The sequence below is a fragment of the Electrona antarctica genome (genome assembly GCF_951216825.1).
Source record: "Electrona antarctica genome assembly, chromosome: 5".
NCBI lineage: Eukaryota > Metazoa > Chordata > Actinopteri > Myctophiformes > Myctophidae > Electrona > Electrona antarctica.
The window spans coordinates 47,172,650-47,195,639 of NC_136810.1; the positions used below are offsets into that span (position 1 = coordinate 47,172,650).

A 22,990-nucleotide genomic window follows, 5' to 3' on the forward strand; every position below is an offset into this window, starting at 1 on the left:
TCGGACCGAAAAGTACCGTCTTACCAACACCACGGTTGTCATTGCACCATGCAGAGCTTGAGACCATCAGAAATCACAATTGAAAATCTGAATTTGAATGAAGTAAAGTGGAAATACTAAAAATAAAACATAATTTTTACTTAAAGGGGAATACCACTAATTTTCAACATTTTACCATGTCATTAATATACCTTAGAGGTGTTGTGTGGAAACAATAAAAAAGTCCCCCCCATTCTGTGTTTCCTAGAAAAATCATTAACAAAAAAATCATTAACATGGTGAATCACATCTTGATGATGTCATCAAGATGTGATTCACCATGTTAATGATTTTTTTCAGACCTCCAGTTCTAGGAAACACAGAATAGGGGGACTTTTTTTTTAACAGCTGTAAGGTATATTAATGACTGAGTAAAATGTTGAAAATGAGTGGAATGCCCCTTTAATTCAGATAGCATATCGATCTGGTACAACTGTGTGTGTGTGTGTGTGTGTGTGTGTGTGTGTGTGTGTGTGTGTCCACTTGCCTGCAAAAGCTTCTGTAACTACCCCATCTGTCCAGTAGGTGACACCATGCAACCGCTGAAATGATGTCTCCTCGTTCTGAAATCCCAGCAGCTCTTTTATTTTCAACAGATGCTTCAGCAGTACATTTTAACCACGTTTAATGAGTTCCATAAATATGAAGGGCATACAATACAACAGCATTATAAAAGTGTACATAACGCGTCTACCATGTACCAATGTTGTATTAGCTCCGGCAACATTATCCCGGGAGACAGTACCTTCTATAAACAACCATTTGCAACTTCCATTAAAGTTTTCCTTTGCTACATATTATTAGAGTTGGGTTTAGAGTTATTTCCTCCTGCTCTTTCATCACAGCAATTCCTGCACCGGGCCCCTTGTGGCAGCTCCAGTATCCAATTCCTTGACAGAGTTGGAGATGAAATGTAGCAGGGAGAATTCATACCAGGACAATCTGTTGTGGATAGATAGATGTTTGCCAAATATGTTCCTAGAAGCCATTCTGGAAGGCAGGCTATCGCTACACAAAAATCCGGTTTAATTTAAAACGGTAGCCTACTATTGACATCGAGGATGAACGGCAGAGACAGAGAAATTGTGAGAAATTGAAAAGAAAAGAAAACAATCTCCCTCTCTCTCTCTCACACACACACACACACACACACACACACACACACACACACACACACACACACACAGTACTTGAGTATATGTGCTTGTTTACTTTCCACGACCACTGGTACACCTGCTGTTCTCTACTGTCTAGCAGCAGGAATAGGCCTACTGTAATACAGTACTGTCTGTCACACCACAGTAGGCTACACACCTGACTGACTCTGACTGACTGTCTGTCTGTCAGACTAAAGAGAAGCTGTTATTGCATCATGCAATGTCTTAAAACAGGATTCCAGTTTTATGCACCAATTACCACAGGGCATATATGGACAATAGTGTGTGTGTGTGTGTGTGTGGGTTGAGTGATGATAGGTTGTTTTTGTGCGGGTATGTGTGCTTTCATGCTGAGACAACCGGAACAATTCCTCCATGTTCTATTCACAAGTGTTTTAGACACAGGCCCTCATTTATCAATCGAGTGGAAATTCTGCCCCAAATTCGAGTGTAGGATTCGTAGTACACCCACGTCGGGTCGGCATTTACAAAGTGATCGCAGACAGCTGTTTCTTCCTTAATTTCGTTCGGACGTTTATAAATGTGACGGCTGAAATCTATCTGGCACGCCCTATGAAATCAAGCCTCGCCCTCGTTTTTGCGACATGAACAACTGCCATACGACCTGGAAACCATGGTTACAGGAAGAAAAAAAAGGTTCCCTCGCTGCCCCCTCTCTCATACACAGACGCACGCACACGCAAGGCAACTTGCAACTTGTTGTATCTTAAATAAATAAACCTGCATGAATTAAATAAAGCTGTATAAAGGCCTACCCTGTCTGTTTCTCCTCTCGCTTCGCTTCCCTTGCTGCCTGCCTCACCCCCCCCCCCCGCACGCACGCACGCACATATCGCAATTCGCAAGCAACTGTCACTGTGTGTTGTTAGTTGTATATTAAATTATTAAAGTCTTTTTAATTTAATATACAACAAGATATATTAGTGAACGAAAACCTGAACCTGTGAACCATGAATTAAATAACAAATAGGCACACACACGCTGCTGTTTTGCATAGGTGCTCCTCCTGTCCTGTCTGTCTGTCTCTCTATCACTGTGGTCCGTCCGTGACACCGTGACCAACTGACCATGCACCGCACGTTCGAGAGTCTTTAGATTGCCTCGCAGTCGCTAGTCGCTGCAGTGGGGGGGCTGTCAACTGTCAATATATGAATGTGCAGCCAAAACCGTATAGCCTCATGTGGCTGGCACTGGTGGTGGTGGTGGGCTGGCTGGGTAGTCTACCTATCTCCGATGCGGTTCCCACTTGCGCTGGCACGGTACATTTGGCATTCGAGCGACGCGTCGGGTTTATTAAACGAGGAGGAGATTGCACATACCAAACTCCAGAAAGACATCGGCCTGCTGTAGATTCGGCTACAGTAACAGTAGGCTACCCACGCTGGGACTCTCCGCAGCTGCACCACTGCACTATAGTACTCTCCAACGTCCCGTCATGGAAATATTTCAGCACAAATATTTCAGCCCAAATCCTCGCATGTATGATCTCATGCAAAACACTGTTTAAATGGCTTAGCATACGTTGCAACATTGTTTTTAATTGCGCGATTTTAATTGCTTGCTTGTAAAGTTGGAAATCTCCTACTAATTTCATATGACACAAAGACACATCGTTGATGTATTCTTTTACTTTTTTTTTTTTTTTTTTTACATTTAGCCCATACCTATACAGTTTTATATAAACAGCCTACATATGTTTAGATGCCTGTGACAGCCTCTCAGCTGGTCAAACAATGCTGCTCCGCTGTTCTACGACAGAAAAACAGGTGAGGACAAAGCGTACGACAGCTCCCGACCAGACGTGGTTCTTGTCTTGGCTCAAGTTCAAAATCAAACGTTGGCGCAAATGGTAAATGCCGAAAATTGCGGTAATTTCGGCGTACGCCCATATTTTGGCGTACGCACGGTTGATAAATGAGGGCCTGTGTGTGTATGTGTGTGTGTGTGTGTGTAGTAGTAGTAATAGTAAGTAGTAGATATGTGTGCGGGAGATGTGCTGTTAGTGTGTGTGTGTGTGTGTGTGTGTGAGAGAGATGGTTATTCTGTGTATGTGCGATGTTATCATGTCTTGCATGCTCACAACCCCCACGCACGCACACACACACCTGCTTTTACACCATATTCCACATAAATAATACACACAGCATCACATGATGCGTACAATGTGCTCTCTGATTCGATACGTAATTTCCTTTCAAATGGCAGAATCCACTGGTGCATTGCAGATAGGTACATAGGCTATAGCATGTCATGTAAGTACAACATCAGACTTCAAATGAACATCCTGATTCCTGGCTACATATAGATGTACCTGGCAGTGTACTGTTAAGTAACTCAGTACTGACTGAGGCTACATATACGTAGGCTACATATATTGTGCATTATCACCTGTCAGAGCTGTGTGCTGCACTCTTCTAAGCAAACTACAGAAATGTGTCGTTATCACTGTGTTTCTGATTAAACATGGGACAGTAATGTAACATTTACATGGTCTTTCTGATTAAATATGGAACCTTTCTTATCTATGCAGGAGAAATCCGTGGGGTGAGCCTTTTGTTTTTTTTATCCCACAATTTTGTAACCCATTTTTCACCCAGTGCCAATTGCCTAATCCTCTGCCAACCTGGGTAGGGCCCCGAACTGAGCTCATGCTTTCTTCAATGTATGAGGAGTGAGAGGGGGAGACAGGGGGAGTTTCCCCATGTGGTATTCAAATCAGATCCTGTACCCTCCATCAGGCGCCCTGGCTGACCAGTGGGAGGCAGTATAGAGACCAGGATTACTTCATGTTTCTTGTGAGGGTACCTAACTAGGGGACACGGGATAACATGCAAACTCCACACAGAAAGGCCCTTTCGCTGACCCCAACTGGGCGCAGATAACACGAGAAGAGAACAAGTCCCCAGAGGGAATTGACCCCGGGAGCAGTAGTTGTTAGGCGACAGCTCTACCGACTGCACCACTGTGCACCACTGTGCGCACACGCACGCACGCACGCACGCACGCACGCACACACACACGTAAAGTATGGCAACAAAAATACATGCACCATGAGTCCTCATATGTACTGTACACACTTATTTTACAACAGTTTACACACACACACGTTTCTACAGAATATGTATAATTTCTATCGGTAAATAAAGTCACAACAAATGTTTACTCAATGCGATTTAGGGTTAGGTTGTATAATCAGTGAGCAGATTAATGACCTTCAACTGTCCATGCACACAATAAACCACACACGGTACCAAACTGCCTCTAACCCAGGGGTAGGCACATTTAATGAAGAAAATAAAGAATGTATTAATGCTAAGACATCTTTGTTTGTTTTGATATGATATGATATAGTACTTTATTGTCAGTTCGCACTAAAATCTTCACCACCAATGCTGCTGGCTTACTGGTATATATACTTGCTTTGAAGCAAGAAGCCCTGATGAAGACCAGGTAATGGTCGAAACATCTTGGCTGTCGCCGTTCTAATTCAATAAAGGCTTTCCTCCTCTTTTTAACTTTGAGTGCCCGGATCGGCTCTTTCTTTTTTATCTAGTAGAAATGTAATATTCCACGAACAATGGTTGAATAAAGTTAAAGAAATTAGAGACATGGAAGAAATTACTTATTTGGTGAGGCTACAAAATGAGCAATTTATTAGGAAATGGACGCCCTTCGCACACATCGAGATTTAAAATGACAAAGATGTATCTCTACGGAACCCCCCTGCCCTCTTTCCTTTTCTTTATTTTTATTATTATTACTATTATTAATTTTTTTTCTTTCTCTTTCATGTCCGTTTACATTTCTTCACTTTATTATTATTGTTAGTATTATTTATGATTTGTATTATTTTTCAAGTGTTACTTTCAATGTTGCTGCTGTCTCCTTGGGGAGACAATTCTGTACTGAGAACTGAATGATGCTATATAATGTATAAAGTGTATAAAATGTATTGTCTACCCCGGCAATGACAATAAAAAGAATACGTTGAAAAAAAAAAAATGTAATATTGATAGCAAACATATTTTGCGGCTCCAGATAGAATTGTAATATTCTTTTGGGCCAAAGATGGCTCTTTTGATAATAAAGGTTGCCTACCCCTGCTCTAACCACTCACAGTGTATACAGTATGGTGTGACAGACAGACAGACAGAGGTATGGGGCATACAGAGTTCACTCTGACAGATGGAATTGATTGAACTGTACTTGAACTTGAACTGTACTTTTTCGTTACTTTCAACAGTAGTGCCAGCCAGGGCTTTGTAATGTTGGACTGTCTGCGAGGTACTGCAGTCATGCCAGGGAGGAGTTTCTATGTACCTATCTACAGTATTACTGCAAACTACCTCATACAGCTAATTAACTACTCACAATAGTTGGAGGCTGTATGTTTCGGTGCTGTTTATTGTCTGCGGAAATTAAGTTGATGTTGTATGTATTTTCTATCTAGCCAAAAGTATTGTTGGTAAAAATGTGTATTGTTGTTTAGTAACGGCTTATCCAAATCCGGTTGAAATATAAACCCAAGTGAAGACCTGCTGTGAACTTTAATTAAACCTTTGTCTTTATGGGTGAGTTATAAACAATATATACTGTAGGTGATCATTATGTACAGTATCTATGACAGTGGTTTTCAAAACTCTTCATATCAAGGGCCATTATTTTTTCGGCATTTGAGCCACAAACCACCATTTGATGTGATTTAGCCTCTCAGACCAAAGACTTCCATGCTGTATTGATGTTGGTACCTTAGGAGAGGTAATAGGCAAACGATCAAAAATAGCAATTCAATATTATCAAATTGGGTATGGAGAAATATTTATTTTACTTTTTGGGAGGGGCTCGGGGTGTTCAGTAGCATAGTCACCTTATTATTTATCTCTGTACCTATTACTTGCAAACAAAAGAACTTAGATCTTATCTTGTACTTACTTTAAATCTGTCGTATTACCCAAGGAATATGATCTGTGATCATGACTATTACTGTGTCTACCTGATCCTGGGATATCTATCAGTGAAAATCTCAATAAAAAGATTTATAAAAACAAAAATAAATAGAAAAAGTGCCCTTCTGGGCACAGGTCTCCACCAGGAGGATAGGAGTGTGTGTGTGATGTTTGGCAAAATGTTTAGGAGCAATATAAACGTGAGTGTGTGTGTGACGCGGCTTGGCCTGTTGTAGCGCCACCATGAGGCTGATTTGAAAACTGTCAAGTGGCATTTCTTCCAAAGCCTAGTGGGGAATATGCATGCACAGTTTCACCACAACCGGACGCTGCGTTGAGTAGTTGTGGCGATTTGTACAAAACGGGTACAAAGCGGGCTACTCCTGAAAAGTTTAGAAGCCTTAATGAGGGTGGATTATGAGAAATCAAACAAACCCGTCTTGATCACATGACTATGGAGAGCATGTGTACCGATTTGCGTGAAATTTGGATAAAATCTGAAGGAGTAATATTAGAAAATGTGTTTTACATATGTCGGCCTCCTGGTGGCACTATAAAGAGCAGATGTGAAAAATTCCAGGCAAAGGTTTTTCCTTGGCCTCTAGGGAGTTGGCATACAAAGTTATCCACAGATCCGTGCAGTTAGAGGTAAAAACACTTTTCGGCCAGTTATAGCGCCACCATGAGGCTGAGTTGAAAATGTTCATGTGGCATTTCTTCCTCTGCCTAGTGGGAATGTGCGTGCACAATTTCACGGAAATCACACAATGTGTTCATGATTTGCAGCATTTTGTTTGAAACTGAGCACTCCTGCGAACTTTGGAAGCCAATCTTAGCCAATCAGGATGGCGTCTGAGAAATCTGAAAAAAATGTTTCGTTGAATGGCTCTAGAGAGACTGTGTACCAATTTGCGTGATGTTTGGACAAAATCTGTAGGTGTACTGTCCAAAAACTTGTTTTGCACAAAGCGGCCTCCTGGTGGCGCTATAACAGGCCGTTCTGAAAATTTTGGGGCAGAGGTTCATCGTTGGCATCCAGGGAGTGTGTGTGCAAAATTTGGCATCGACCGGGTTAACGGTGCCAGAGATTAGCAGACGGAAGGACACACACACACACGGACACACGGACACACGGACGGACGGACGGAGTGCAAAACATACTCTCTCCCGTGGAGACAACAATTCAAGTTGTGTAAATTAAGTAATGCAGATGTTTAACAGTAATTTAGATATTGTGAGCGTGTAATTAAACCAAATGGACCCTTACATTTGTACACTACAAAGCATGCAAGAGTTAAAGATCTATAAGGGTCCATTTGGTTACCAACTTTCCATCATTTAGCTGGGGACCACCTGGAACCACTGGTTGGACCACTGGTTGAGAACCACCGAATGCACCGATCTATGAGAATGAATGGTAACCTGATTCTGATGTACTGGATCTGAAAGAGTTGCATGAAGTTGTGTGTGTGTGTGTGTGTGTGTGTGTGTGTGTGTGTGCGTGTGTGTGTGTGTGTGTGAGTGAGAGAGAGAGTAAATGTATTATGTATGGCGGTGACACATTTTCATCTACTGTACATATGCATACATTATCATATTCTCCAGCTCGCTCCTCTCTCCGTGCCGTCTCTAGAAGGGATCAGAAACGGAGTGAAAAGATATGCATGTGTGCACCATATATATGTACGTGTGGTTACATTACATACAGATATGTCACCCCTCTCATCTTCCACTCCTTCCAAGTCTTTAAAAAGTGAACCACAAAATATGTGCATATTTGATCCCCTTTTCTACCTGGTTCATATGAGCATGTGTCTTGTATCTGGATGGTGTCTACTTATTATGTATCCAGATCACATTTCCTCTGTATATAAATGTGTCTCGTAAATTGGATTGTGTCCAGTTATTATGTATCCAGATCCCATTTCTTTCCGCCTGGTAATAAGCCTGGTAATAAAATGCGTTGTTGCTATAAAAAAATCGGATCTCTCTTTCCCACACAAAAGGTAAAGTTACTGTGCTCATCACTTCCTAATATTTCCATCCGTTAGCAAGACAAGCGCTTGCAGCATTGTGTTTCAACCCTGCTGACTTCAATAAATGTACTGCGATTGAAATGAATTACAAACCATTGTTTAACTTGAAGTGTACTTCTTAGACCAGTGGTTCTCAACCTTTTCTGGATCAGGGCCAACGGCGTCAACTTTGGGAGTGCCTGAGGGCTTGGGCACCCACTGAAAAAATAATAAGCCAAATAGCACCCGCTGAAGATCCCCTCCCCCTGGTCATTTTGTCACGTAGGCACACACCTTTACGGTGTTCACAGAACAGGTATTCAAATGCTAATACGGTGGCTTTGTTCCAGTGACCGCACGGTTCATTCACTCTCCGTCTCCTGCAGCAACACAACACTAACACAGTCAGCGGCGAGGCTGCTGTCTGTGTACCGTCGGCCCGTCTGTAAAGAGCCATGAGTCGGGTGGCTGGGGGGCGGGGCGGGGGGCAACCAATGCCGTTATAGGAACCTGCCGCCCCTGATCAGGGCCCACTTGAAAATCTCAGACGCGTTCGCGGCCCACCCATCTGATCACTAAACACAAAGAATGCCAAGAACGCACCACCTCGTTCTTCTCTCCAAATCCCGCCTTTGCCAGAACGAGAACTCGTCTTTCTTTGATTTCATTTAATCCTGTAATTACAATTTTAATTATTTTTATTGTTTGCTTTTACTCACATGTTAGATAGCTAAATTATAACATAATGCTTAAAACACCTAAAGGGGTTCCCATCCTGAATGGGTTAACAGGCAGCCGATTGAGATTGGTCAGATGAGCGTCGCACGTGCATTTTGAGAGCATGTTTACTGTAAATTATCAATCAAACGATTGTCTTCCGGCTTTGTACAATGGAACTAACACCGTATACTTTGAGTATTTATTTATCGGTATCACAATCAAAAGTCTGGAGCTCTCTGCTGGAACTGTTGCCCCCGCGACCCGACTCCGGATAAGCGGTTAGAAGATGAATGAATGGACAATCAAAAACGTACCATGTATTTTGATATTAATGTCATATTGTATAATGCCTATTATTTGGGGCCCCACTTGCAGTATCCTCACGGCCCACTAGTGGGCCCCGGACCACAGGTTGAGAACCACTGTCCAGAGACACATTACATTCACACTTTTCATAATGATTCTAAACCTGGAGCCCCAGTTTGACATGCATTAGTCTACGGACCCCCATTTAATGGCATTTGTATCTCTGAGACCCTAATTTATATTGTAAAATCAATGTTAATTTAACTCTGAGAGTGTACAAATGGAACCAAATAGACCCGTTAGGGTCCATTTGTATCACTCTCAGAGTTACGGACCCATAAGGGTCCATTTGGTTCCAAACTATCATTTAGCTGGGGACACCCTGGAACTCCCTCAAGGACCCCTGGGGGTCCCCGGACCCCAGTTTTGGAACCACTGTTGTAAAAGACATGACTTTTGTCATCTGGCTGTCATTTCTACTAGAAAGTTGGGATTTCAAAGGGTGTGTTGGCCAAAGAAATATGAATATAGTTTCAATCCCTGGCAAGTGGCCTCGGTAAAAGTCTGATAATCCTCTCCAAGCCGCACGGTTATAAAATAAATAAATAATGCAAAGCGGGTAATTAGCCTCCGTGTCATGCATACATTTTCGATAACCGCATGCATGGCTTGTGATGTGAAAGGGGGGGGCTATGGGCCCTATTTTCACCAGTGCCTTACTCTTGTAACTAAACTTCTTTGCCCTTTTTCACTATTTTGAAAAAAACATTTAAAAATGGTTCAACTAGCCAATCTACATGGACACGTTGTGAGCTTTTAGATTGGCTATTTGAACTATTTTTTCGAAATAGTAAAAAAGGGCAAAGAAGTTTAGGGTTAAAGGGGTATGGCGCTGGCGAAAATAGCGCCCTAAGTGTGTATGTACGTAGTTGCAGTACCATGAATGCACATGGTGTGTGTGTGTGTGTACATGTATACAACTACTGTGCGTTGGTCCTCTCTCTCAGGTGAAGAAGTCTTTGGAGACGGCCTGTTTGAAGTTGGGCGTTAGTCCTTCTCTCAGGTGAAGAAGTCTTTGGAGACGGCCTCTTTGAAGTTGGGCGTTAGTCCTTCTCTCAGTTGAAGAAGTCTTTGGAGATGGCCTCGATGAAGTTGGGCGCGGACATGAGCATGCCGATGGTGCAGAGCACGGTGAACAGAGAGAAGGCCATCAGGCACAGCCGGTCGATGACCGCCGCCGCGAACTTCCACTCGCTGCACACACTCTCGCCCACGTCCTGGCCTCGGAAGCGCTCGGCGATGTAACGCACCTCCTCCAGGATCTTCATCAGGTCCGACTCCAGGCCCGAGCTCCCCCCTCCTCCCCCTCCTCCGCAGCCTCTCATCCTCAGACTCTCCCCGGACAGCAGCATCTCCTCCTCCACGCTGGCGCCTCTCCCGAGGCGGCCGTCCCTCCCGCTGCCCAGCAGCCGGGAGCAGAGGAGCTGCTCGGGGTTGTGGTGGGAGGACGGGGAGAGGGGGGAGGTGGGGGAGGAGTAGTGCATGCCGATGTAGAGCATGTTGCCGTTGGTGGCCTGCGGGACGGTGCGGCTAAGTTGGCGATTAGTTGTCACACAAATAATTGCGATAACGGTTTTTATTGTGTTTTATTTTTTGCATTGAACATTGGAACGTTTAACAATTTGTGTTTCTGTTTGCCTTTTAGGCTTCGTAATTAATCACAAGCAGCTGCACAGGGCAGACATGACAAATAACATTTACACATTTAAAAATTGTTTATACGTTTTTTCCCCCAACAAAATTGCGGAATTAGTTGATCTAGGCTGAGATCACACCTTTAATGCAATTCTCGTGTTCGTTGGATCAATGCTGTGTAGTATCATGGCCGCCCAATGCATTTCCAATGGGAGGGGCGCAGTCGAATGCGCCCCTCCCCCTCACACAACACAATGTTGTGTCAAACCATGTGACCTCCATTGGAAATGCATTTGGCGGCCATGACACAACACAGCATTGATCCAACGAGCACAGAGAATTGCATTAAAGGTGTGAGTGCACCCCTAGGCTACAAGCTTACAACACGTCATGAAGTAACGTGTTGTAAGCTTGTAGATCTGCCATTTCTGCTATTTTTGATGGACATTTTTCAACGTGGAAACGATTGACAATTATCTAAAATAATTGCGACTAGGCGATTATTATGTAATAATGGGCTCTATGCACACTCTTCCTACTTCCGGGCCGCTTCCCTACTTCCTTCACAGGTGATACTAATTAAGGTTATGTTCCATTTAGTGTGCAGTGGTTCTAAAACCATTTTAATTTCAAGGACCACCATAACTCTGAGAGTTTACGGGTCCATTTGGTTACATGTGTACACTGACTCTCAGAGACAGAGTTACACACTCAACCCATTCAAGGACACTTTGAGACCCACTGGTGTAGCAGAATGTTCCCAGTGAGCCAGCATGCTCTGTTTGACCAGAATGGAACAGAGCCTTCATTAGTATCATCGGTAAGGAAGTATAGGGAAGTTCTTTCCAAAATGGCTGCTGTGTACAGTGCACATAGTGCCCATTTGTGACAGGCCTACCTGAGGGAGCGTGCGGCTGTGCGTTGCCTGGAGGTGCGCGTGCTGCGGGGGGTGGGAGGGTTGCGTCATGTGCATCGCGTGGTGGTGCTGCTCCAGGCTGGTCAGGCTGCCCAGGCGAGGCCGCTTGGTGATGTCGGCGCAGGTGAGACGCACCCGCTCGTCCCCTCCCGGGCGCTTCATGCGCAGGAACCAAGCGCACCAGTTCAGTAGCACCACGCGGGTCTGTTGAGGGGGAGCAGTGGTGGGGGGAAAAGTACTCACGTGTTTTACTTTAACCCATTTTGACCTGGGAACGATTCTAAAAAATGTCTTCTACATCATGACAGTTTTCTGAAAAAGCTATGTTTCTGTGTCAGTGGTTCTTCGATTTTTCAAAAATAGCAGACCTACAAGCTCGTAGCGCGGCACTCGGTGGCGCGCTATGAGCTTGTAGATCTGCTATTTTTCAATAGCTAAAGCATAACATAATGCTAACACCAAAAGGGGTTCCCGCCCAAAAGGGGTAAGTAAAGGTATCAATGTTGCAATGTGGAAATACTCTGTTGCAAGTACAAAGTCCGGAATTGTACAAAGTCCGGAATTGCACACACACACCGCGCGCGGTGTGTGTGTGCGCGTGTGTGTGTGCGCGTGTGTGTGTGCGTGCATGCGAGCGTGAGCTTCTCATGGCGTGAAAGCACTTTGATCTCTGATCAGTGTGGGGAGAATAGAAATAGATCACAGTAGGAGAGGAGATGAGAGGGGAGAGTGAGAGGAGCGGGGGAGGAGGAGTAGAGGACGGAGGAGTAGAGGAGCGGGGAGGAGGAGTAGAGGAGGAGGAGGGGAGGGGAGGAGGAGTAGAGGAGGAGGAGGGGAGGGGAGGAGGGGTAGAGGAGGAGGAGGGGAGGGGAGGAGGAGGAGGGGAGGAGGGGGGGAGGAGTGGAGGAGGGGAGGAGGAGGGGGGGAGGAGTAGAGGACGGAGGAGTAGAGGAGCGGGGAGGAGGAGTAGAGGAGGAGGAGGGGAGGGGAGGAGGAGTAGAGGAGGAGGAGGGGAGGGGAGGAGGAGTAGAGGAGGAGGAGGGGAGGGGAGGAGGGGTAGAGGAGGAGGAGGGGAGGGGAGGAGGAGGAGGGGAGGAGGAGGGGGGGAGGAGTGGAGGAGGGGAGGAGGAGGGGGGGAGGAGTAGAGGACGCAGCTGACCCATTTCGGCATCTTCCCTCCATCTGGGTCATGGTGGTGGTACTGTAGAACCATGACTGTAGCGATGACGGACAGACCCACGATCACCATGGTGGTGGCAAAGTACTGAGCTGCAACACAACACAACAGCACCATTAGAAGACAACACAACACAACAGCACCATTAGAAGACAACACAACACAACAGCACCATTAGAAGACAACACAACACAATGAAAAAGGAGGGCACAAAACTCCCAGGTAACTTCATTAAAGTTGAAAGTTACCTGGGAGCTGGAGAACAGTGTGCGGACTGCCTTCCATTTTCATTATATGTACAGTATCTTTTGTTCAGCACCTGTAGACATTTTTTGAGATGTGTGTGCTTCCCTTTGGACTCACAACACAACCCCACACAGTACCATTAGAAGACGACACAACTGTTTACACACCATAACTAAACTCGCTAGGGCAAATTCAAATGTATAAAAGTTGATATTCAATGCATTTATTTTATTTGGCAGGGACAATACAAAAATCTAGTTCGAGCAGCATGCGTTAATTGTTTCTTTTTAATGCAATATTGGTTGACTTGAAAGTCTAGAAAAAGAAGGAAAGTAGTGTTTTCTTTTATGACGGTAGTCTTGTGGCTTGTAGATCAGCTATTTTCAAATGGCCGAAATGTAGTGGTTAATGTACATTTTGTAATAATAATCCAAATCTACAAAGTAACTAGTAACTAAAGTTGTCAAATAAATGTACTGGAGTGAAAGTACAATATTTGCCTCTGTCATGTGGTGGAGTACAAGTAAAAAGAAAAAAAAGTACCACACATTTGTAAATGTACTTCTTCTTAGCTACTTCACACCACTGCTTTAAAAGGCCAGTTGCACCAGTGAAACCGCACCGTACTGGGCAGGGCTGTTGCCGTGATAAAGTTGATATCTTTTTATCATCTTTTTTCTTTTGACGAATAAAAGCTTGAGGATATTGAATTATTTATGTCCCCTCCTCCATACTGATCCATCTGAGTGTCCACGATGTCTCCCAAGGACCCGACCAGCCAGCGGGCTGATTGCCTGTCAGGGTTCAGTAGTGATGGACAGTCCCTTATACTGATGGTGCGTAATAGCCGTGCCAGGGAGATATGATAGTCAGGGGACACGCGGGGCAAAAGATAAAGAAGTGGCTGTCACTTCTCTTCTCCACTAAGAGAGAAGGATGGAGACATACAAGGTCAGAGGAGAGGGAGGTTAGCGGCATGATGAACCTGGAAAGAAGGGATGAATGAATGAATAAATAAATAGAGGGAGAGATGGATGGAAAGAGAGAGAGAGGGAGAGAGGGAGAGAGAGAGAGAGAGGGAGATGACAAGCCACTAAAACCTCCTCGCTCATAAGGGGGAGAAGAACCTCTCCTCCACTCGTCCTGTTCCAATTCTTGTGGCGTTGACTTATTTTTGAAGATTCATTTGAGACATATAGAGACAGGTCAGAATAGAGAGAGGGGTCATTGTAGAGGGGACGGCGCATTATTCCGATGGCGCCTTGGTCTGACTCGCCCCATTACAAACCCCGTTCCTGACCCTAACACTTACTCCACGTTGTCGGACTAACGTGCCATAGGAATTACGAGCGGATCCCCTTGTGGAGTCTAAAAGTCACATTAGGCCGGTAATTCTCTTTCTTTGACAAAGACTGTAAATTCTGATTCCCTCCAGACATCCTGGCGGATAAAACAAGTCACGTAATTGTAATTGTATCTCTGCAAATCAGACACATTTGAAATCCTCTGCTCCGCAAGTGCTCTCTCTCACGCGCACACACGCACGCGTATGCACGCACACACGCACGCACGCACGCACGCACGCACGCACGCACGCACGCACGCACGCACGCACGCACACACACACACACACACACACACGCACACGCACAAACGTCACAGTCACAGTCATTTTCACGTGAGAGGCCATTACACAGCAAGATGGAGAGATTTTCTCTGTGGAACCATTATAAAAATGTAATGAGGAAAAGGTCAAATGCAAGCTGTGCAAGTTGTCCTCTCACAGATCAACAACAACAACAACAAATGCATTTGGAAACAAAGCATCCAACAGAGACGCTTGAAGAGACGGTTGTTCATTACTAGAATGGATGCACGATAAAATCGGTAGCATAATCGGAATCGGCCATAAAAATGCCATATCGGTATCGGGACAGTCTAAAAATAATACAGATTATTGAATCGGTTTTCACCAGCAAAACAAATTAAATCAAATATGATGTAAAATCTTAAGTAAAAATAAACTTTACTTTTTTCTACATTTAATTTGTGTACTCATTCAGTAGTCATTCAGTTGTGAAAACAGACAGGAAAAGAGTACAGGCTATTTATTTATTTATTGATTGAATACTTTATTAACAGGCTTCGGGCCAAGCCCCTATAGGGCCTAGGCTTGTTTCCACTTTGGTCCTCTGTATAAAATCGGAATCGGTCAGAATCGGTATCGGCAGATATGACCCTGCAAATAATCAGAGATCGGATATCGGTCATAATTTCATAATCGTGCACCCCTAATATTTGCTAGCATCACTGTGAGGTTGCATGGCGGGTACAGGCTTTAGTTTAGACATACTATTGGTGCGACTGTCCTTAGACCGACAATGTCGGTCCGTTGGTGTGTCTAATCTGCATGTGCATCCCTGCATGGCATGCAGGTGAAACCACCAGTGGTGGAAAGTACCGGTAAGTATATTTACTCAAGTAATGTACTTAAGTACAATTTTGAGGTATTTGTACTCCCCCCCCCCCCCCCAATTTTTCAAACTTTTACTTCTACTCCACTACATCTCAGATCCAAATATTGCACTTTTACTCCACTCCATTTATTTTAAAACTTTAGTTACTTTTGTAGATTTTGATTATTATTATTATTTGTAATGTTTTTTTTTTGTGGCTTTCGCCTTTATTTTATATTTTTTATGGAGGGACAGACAGTAGGCTGACAGGAAATGGGGAGAGAGATGGGGGGAAGACATGCAGTAAAGGCCGTCGGGATCGGGAGTCGAACACGCGGCACACTGCCAGACTGGATTACCAGCCAAGGGGACCGCTGAGCCATGGCCCAGGCCAGATTTTGATTATTGTTACAAAACATACAGTAACCACTTCAGCCCTAATGCATTTGAGCCATTCTGAAAAGATTATTATACATTTGAAAACTTGAAATGGGACATTCTGCACAATGAGTACACTTTTGGTACTTTAAATATATTTTGAAGCCAATACTTTTGAATGTTTACTCAAGCAAATTTTGAATTCCGTACTTTTACTTGTAACAGAGTATTTCTACATCACAGTATTGATACTTGTACTGAAGTAAAACATTTACTTGTACTTTTGAGCACTTTTTCCACCCCACAAAATCTTAATCTGTCTGGCTCTAACCACAGATGCATGGACGACACTCACCACTTAATATTTTGTCACCAATCACCAAGCCCTGTGAGTAATGTAGATTTAGATTTATTGCCGGCCAGTAACGTTAAGAAGGACTATTACATTATTCTGAAAATGTGTTCTAAAAAAACTGATGACGCATTATTTTGGGATATCATTATGCACACAAAGCCACACACACACACACACACACACACACACACACACACACACACACACACACACACACACACGCATGTGTGTGTGTATTTTAGCTAAACACCTAATTAATCAGCTTGTGCAAGATGAAGCTGTTATATTCAACTTGTATATAACTCATTACTCATTTTACTCATTTTGTTAAAAGAGATGTCAATTCAAAATGCAATCCTGGCTGGAACTCATTTTAGGTTACAATTACCGGTATGCACTATGCACCTGCTTAACATTCATGAAAACGGGATATGGACTTTTTATTTAGTTATATCTTTGCACGACCTCTGTAGGAGACACAGGTCAGTGGTTTGATAACAGTGTTGTGATGCCTCTGTGACATTTCCACAATATCGTGACAAACCCCCTATTCCCTCCCTTGTGTACTCTATGCTTGTCACACTCTCACAGCCAGGGATGGTAAAAGTAGGAACCAAAACGCAGAAAACACAAAAAAACGAGAAAACAAAACTGAAAACTGAAAACAAATGTACACCTGGGAGAAGGCAAACTTAGAATAGATTTCTTCAATAAACTGGCAAATATACACAACGCCCACCCGATTGGGACAAGACCTCTCTGCAGAAGACACATGATAATGTGAATTGATGTGACCGAGATGGTTTTCCAGGCTGAGGGGCAGTCACTCGCAATAGGGCAAAAACAGCAGCACACAATACAGGACAGGGCTTACAAGACACTGGAAGGGCACACAGGGCAGAAGCAGAGGCTCTGGTCGTGACTCGTAAAAATGCTGCTACTGTACTTTATGGGTGCTTTCAGAAATATGCACTGAAAGCGCTGGTGTGCTGGTCGTTCCTAAATTCAGTCCACAGGATTTCTCCACACACCTGTGCCCATTTCCATATGAGTAGTCTCAGTAATTATGGCTCATTTCATTCTACTTTGCCTACTAATCAGACCAATTTTGTTTCTGTTTTGTTAAGCCTAAAACCTGTGGATTGAACTACCGGTAGTTATTTCTTCTGCCTGCCTTATTCTTGTTACTGTTACTTTGTACCTGTGCACACACGCACGCACGCACGCACGCCCGCGTGCACGCACACACGCCCGCGTGCACGCACACACTCTCACTTTTGGTTTCACTGACTGTTGTGCTTTTGTAAACTAAAGTAATAAATTGCAAAAAAAACAGGAGAGCGCTCTGCATCTCTCCTGTTTTTATTTCATGGCTCAGCAGCCGTGACATGACAAGAGGGATGGAGAGAGATGAAGGGATCGCAGGGCCATGGAGAGATGAATGGTAGAGGTATAGAAGAACAAGCCGGTACTAGATCTACTGTACATGACACTGCCACTGTCACTATTATGTATCAGTATAGTTCTCAAACTTTGTCATGTCAAGGACCCCCAAATGAATACATATGGCCGTGGACCACCATCTGAAAATATTATGTGCAGGACCCGCATACAACAATGTGTTCAAGTATAACACATTTTTTTACTTTTTCTATATTTTCAAATATCCGATTTTTATGCTATATTAACCCATTTATAGGACTGACACCAGATTCTACAAATGTCTTACTAAATCATGACAGTTTTCAGAAAAACCTATGTTTCTATGTCAGTGGTTCTCAACGTTTTTCATGTCAAGGACCCCAAAAACTATATGTAATTGGCTGCCGACCCCTTATCTGAAAATATGTTGTCCCAGGGACCCCCCCAGAAGCAAAGATTTGAGTTAGAAATGTTTGGTGCCACGCTACGAACTTGTACATCTGCTATTTTTCAATAGCTTTAAAGTATAACATAATCCTTAGAAACACCAAAAGGGTTTCCCGTCCTGAATGGGTTAACCCATTTTGAGCGGGAACCCCTTTTGGTGTTAGCATTATGTTATGCTTTAGCTATTGAAAAATAGCAGATCTACAAGCTCATAGCGCGCCACCGAGTGGCGCGCTACGAGCTTGTAGATCTGCTATTTTTGAAAAATCGAAGAACGACTGACATAGAAACATAGCTTTTTCAGAAAACTGTCAGGATGTAGAAGACATTTTTAGAATCTGATCTCAGGTCAAAATGGGTTAACACATTTTGCTGGGGGGACCCCCTAGAACCCCCTCATGGTCCCGTGGGGGGGTCCCTGGACAATGGAGAGACAGTGGGAGAGGTGTGAAAAAGGGGTGCCGTGCTCCACGGCCCCGCATGCTCCCATAGAGATGGAGCGGAGGCGAGGGAAACAGATGACGCACGTCAACACTCATCCACAGCAAACCTTTAGAAAAACTACGCGTGAGAAGGATGGAGGGAGCTGCATGAGAGATGCAGAGTGGGGTAGAAGGATAAAATGATGGAGGGGCCAGCTAGAGAGCTGGCCAAGAGAGACGTATGAAGAGATAAACACCACAGAGACCTGCATCATCAGCGCTTTACTGTCTGCCTGGCTGGCTGCCGGAGACGGATGAGGGCATGAGAGGAGGCCTGTTACAATTATTACTATTATTATTATTTTAGATAATCTCAATAGTTTTTTGCATAATCGACTCATCATAACCATTTCCACGTTGAAAAATGTTAATACATCTTGAACTAGTAAATCGTCTATTTCCACTATTCATGTATGTTTTTGGTATAGTATAAAGTTGAAGTTAAAGGGATTGTGACATCATCATCATCATCCTTCGAGTGCCCTCGAGATCTGCGACACAAGCTGCTTCCACTGGTCTCTGTTGCTTTTTTTGATGAATTGAACAAGGTGGACCCTCTTGTAAACAAATGTAATGCTTAATTGGGTCTTTGTATTGAGTTTGTGCTTGAAATGTACTGTAATTCTGCAAACTGTTAATAAATATTTCAATCAATCAATCAATCAATCAATCAAAAGCTCATTGCCACACCAAGTTCACAGTCAGTCCTGTGTCCCTACTCAGAACATCTGGAAATGTGAGAGGTCTTGTTCCACTTGATGGGCAGGGTAGTCTCCACAGAAGAATATCTGAAATGACCTGGTCCTTAGCTCTGTGGCAGTGTCCAGCAAAGCGGAGTCTTCACCGTCCGCTAATGTGTCATTGTTCCGACCACTCATTGGCCCGACACATTAGTAACCATATCCCAAACTCTAACCGCAAGGCGGAAGCCACGGGGTGAGTCTTAACCGGCCACGTAGTTGGACTAACAGGGTGTCAGATTAATGGGCAGTCTCCTCTTCACCAGAAATATACGACCAAGTTAAACATAAAAAATGTACAATATTTGGGGGAAAGAACGCATTGAAGTACTGTGCACGTGACATTTAGCTGCTGCAACACGTTCTTTCCAAAACCATTGAATGTGTTTTCTAACCAGTTCTCTCTCCATCTCTCACAGAACAACCTGCTGGATCCTAACCAGTCAGGCCCACTCCACGACGAAACTGCACTCCTCGCAGTCACATAAACACTACATGCTGCCCAGGCTGCTTCCCACTCTGCAGTCCTGATTCTTCTAGACCTATCAGCAGCATTTGACACAGTGAACCACCAGCTGCTCCTAGACACCCTAGCTGATCGAGGCATCGGCAGGACGGCACTAAAGTGGTTTTCCTCCTACCTAACCGACCGGACCTACCAGGTTTCTTGGAAAGGTTTGCTATCATCCCCCCGAGGGTCCCACAGGGATCTGTACTTGGTCCCCTCCTTTTCTCCCTGTACACTAAATCTCTTGGCACTATGATCTCTGCTCACAATCTATCTTATCACTGCTATGCCGATGACACCCAACTGTTTCTATCCCCCCCTCTGCTACTCAAGTGGAAGAGCGCATCACTGCATGCCTGGCTGACATCTCACAGTGGATGTCTTCTAACCACCTCAAGCTGAACCGAGACAAGACTGAGCTTCTCTTCTTCCCAGCTAAGTCCTGCCTCATGCGGGAGCTAACTATTTCCGTAGACAACGCCTTGGTAACGTCTGTCCCAACAGCCAGGAACCTTGGTCTCGTTCAAAGCACACATTACAGCCGTCACTCGATCCTGTAGGTTTACACTCTACAACATTCGACGAATCAGACCCTTCCTCACCCAGGAGTCAGCCCAGCTCCTTATCCACACATCAGTCTTGTCAAAACTTGACTATTGTAACTCCCTCCTTACTGGCCTACCGGCATGCACACTTAAGCCTCTCCTATTGATCCAAAATGCCACAGCTTGCCTGGTTTCTAACCAGCCAAAATTCTCACATGTCACTCCCCTTCTCCGCTTCCTCGATTGGCTTCCGGTCGCTGCCCGCACAGTATAAAACTCTGATGCTGGCATTCAAAGCAACCAAAGGTATGGCACCACACTACAAACCCCCTCGCTCAGATCAGCCCGACGCAGGGAAGCTGGAAGTACCTTCGCTAAAAACGCTCCACACGTCCCAAACTCTTCTCCCTTCTGGCTCCAAAACTATGGAATGCACTTCCCATTACAATCAGAACTGCAGATTCACTCCCAATCTTCCGCCGCAGTTTGAAAACACACCTCTTCAGACTCCATCTTAGCCCATAGCACTTGCCGTAGTACTTGCCCTGGATGGAGGGATAGTTATAGTGATAGAAGGATGGAGGGAGAGTTACAGAGTTATAGAAGGATGGAGGGAGAGTTACAGAGTTATAGAAGGATGGAGGGAGAGTTACAGAGTTATAGAAGGATGGAGGGAGAGTTACAGAGTTATAGAAGGATGGAGGGATAGTTACAGAGCGATATGGCGATAGAGGGATTTGGTGATAAAGTGGTAGGGGGCTTCTCACCTATCAGCGGAACAGAGTCGGAGGTTGCAGGCATGATCTCAGCCACCAGCAACATGAACACAGTCAGAGACAGTAGAACGGTGATGCCTGGAGGCACACACACACACACACACACACACACACACACACACACACACACACACACACACACACACACACACACACACACACACACACACACACACACACACACACACACACACACACACACGGCATTAGTACATTGAATGAATGAATGAATTAATTAATGAATTAATGAATTAATTTATTTATTTATATAGCACCTTTACAAACATTATAGTTACAAAGTGCTTTACAGACATCAGAAACAATAAATCATGAAAAATAACAGGGCATCAAGAACAATTGAAAAAACAATATTAGGAAAATCACATAACATACAAATGTGTTTTTAAAAGTGTTTTAAAAGAAGACACTGGACACATTGCACTTTATTCACACAAAACTGTATCCTCAACACACGCATACACAATCTTAATTCAGTCGTAGAATCAGTGATCCTGAATGAGTTCAGGGTCTGATGCCTTGCAGCGCACTTTGCAAAGCCAGAAGGCCTGGCGAACACTCTGCACAGCCAGAAGGTCTGGGCGAACAATGGTGAAAAACATTGAGGCAAAGTGAATCGACAAACCACTATACTGTAAGCACTGAAATGTTTACCTGTGTAGAGTGGTGGGAGAGAGAGAGAGAGAGAGAGAGAGAGAGAGAGAGAGAGCAGTACAAATAAACCACTGACACAGTCCTGAAGTTACTAATGAACTGTCTCTGAATCAATAGATTTGATTGGCCTAAAGATAGAGACAGGGACAGAGAGAAAGAGAGAGAGAGAGAGAGAGAGAGAGTGAGAGAGAGGAGAGAGGAGGGTTCGATAAATAATAGAAAACACCGTTTTGCAGTAAATATATTTTGTACACACGGGGAGAAGAGGATGGGGTGTGTGTGTGTGTGTGTGTGTGTGTGTGTGTGTGTGTGCGTGCATGCGTGCGTGCGTGCGTGCGTGCGTGTGCGCGCGCGTGTGTGTTGGAAAGTTTTATGGGCGGAAGAGATCAATTCGGACCAATAATGCCTTGCAGGACAGAGTTAGCATACTCATTACAACAACATAATTCAACAGATTTACTGAAGGGTTCTGTGCCTTGCTCTGGGGGCTGGGGCACACATACCGGTAATTGATATTTAAAAAAACCCATTTAATATATATATATTGTGGGATGTCGCTAGACAACAGGCCACCAGGTGAGCATTGGGCCCGAGAGAGCCAGTGGGGAAGAGGCAGAGCACTCGCCCAAGTGATAGTCATTATGTCCCCGCCTACGTATCATCTCAAGTTCAAGCCTATTCATCAAGTCCACCTGCGCCGCCAGACAAACAGACAAAATGCAGACGAGGCTGCCTCTGCCCTCACTTCCTCACTGACTCTCTGAGGGGACAGGTCGGGCCATGCTCTGGCGGTAAGCGAAATCCCCACGCATTCTTCCACACATAAGAATCATAATAATGTTGATGTATGAAGAAAACGCTAATACTCGCGTTTCTCTTTTATAGGTAACCCGCTCCCGATCGAATCTGTGAATGAAGAACACTTACCTGACTGACATATCTTGAATCTGTCTGAGGCCTAGTTCACACCT

General features: G+C 44.3%; 1 protein-coding gene across 1 annotated transcript in view; it reads right to left on the bottom strand.

Moving 5' to 3' along the window:
* Positions 1-10,319: 10,319 nt before the first annotated feature.
* Positions 10,320-22,990, bottom strand: part of LOC306924012 (neuronal acetylcholine receptor subunit alpha-7-like) — a gene marked incomplete at its 3' end in the record, with an annotated part of 74,407 nt that continues 61,736 nt past the window's right edge. The window contains exons 8-11 of the mRNA XM_079502355.1: positions 21,339-21,425; positions 12,975-13,084; positions 11,798-12,019; positions 10,320-10,778 (exon numbers count right to left, since the gene is read on the bottom strand). Of these exons, the coding sequence (XP_079358481.1) occupies positions 10,320-10,778; positions 11,798-12,019; positions 12,975-13,084; positions 21,339-21,425 (878 nt within the window). The remainder of the gene's footprint in view (positions 10,779-11,797; positions 12,020-12,974; positions 13,085-21,338; positions 21,426-22,990) is intronic.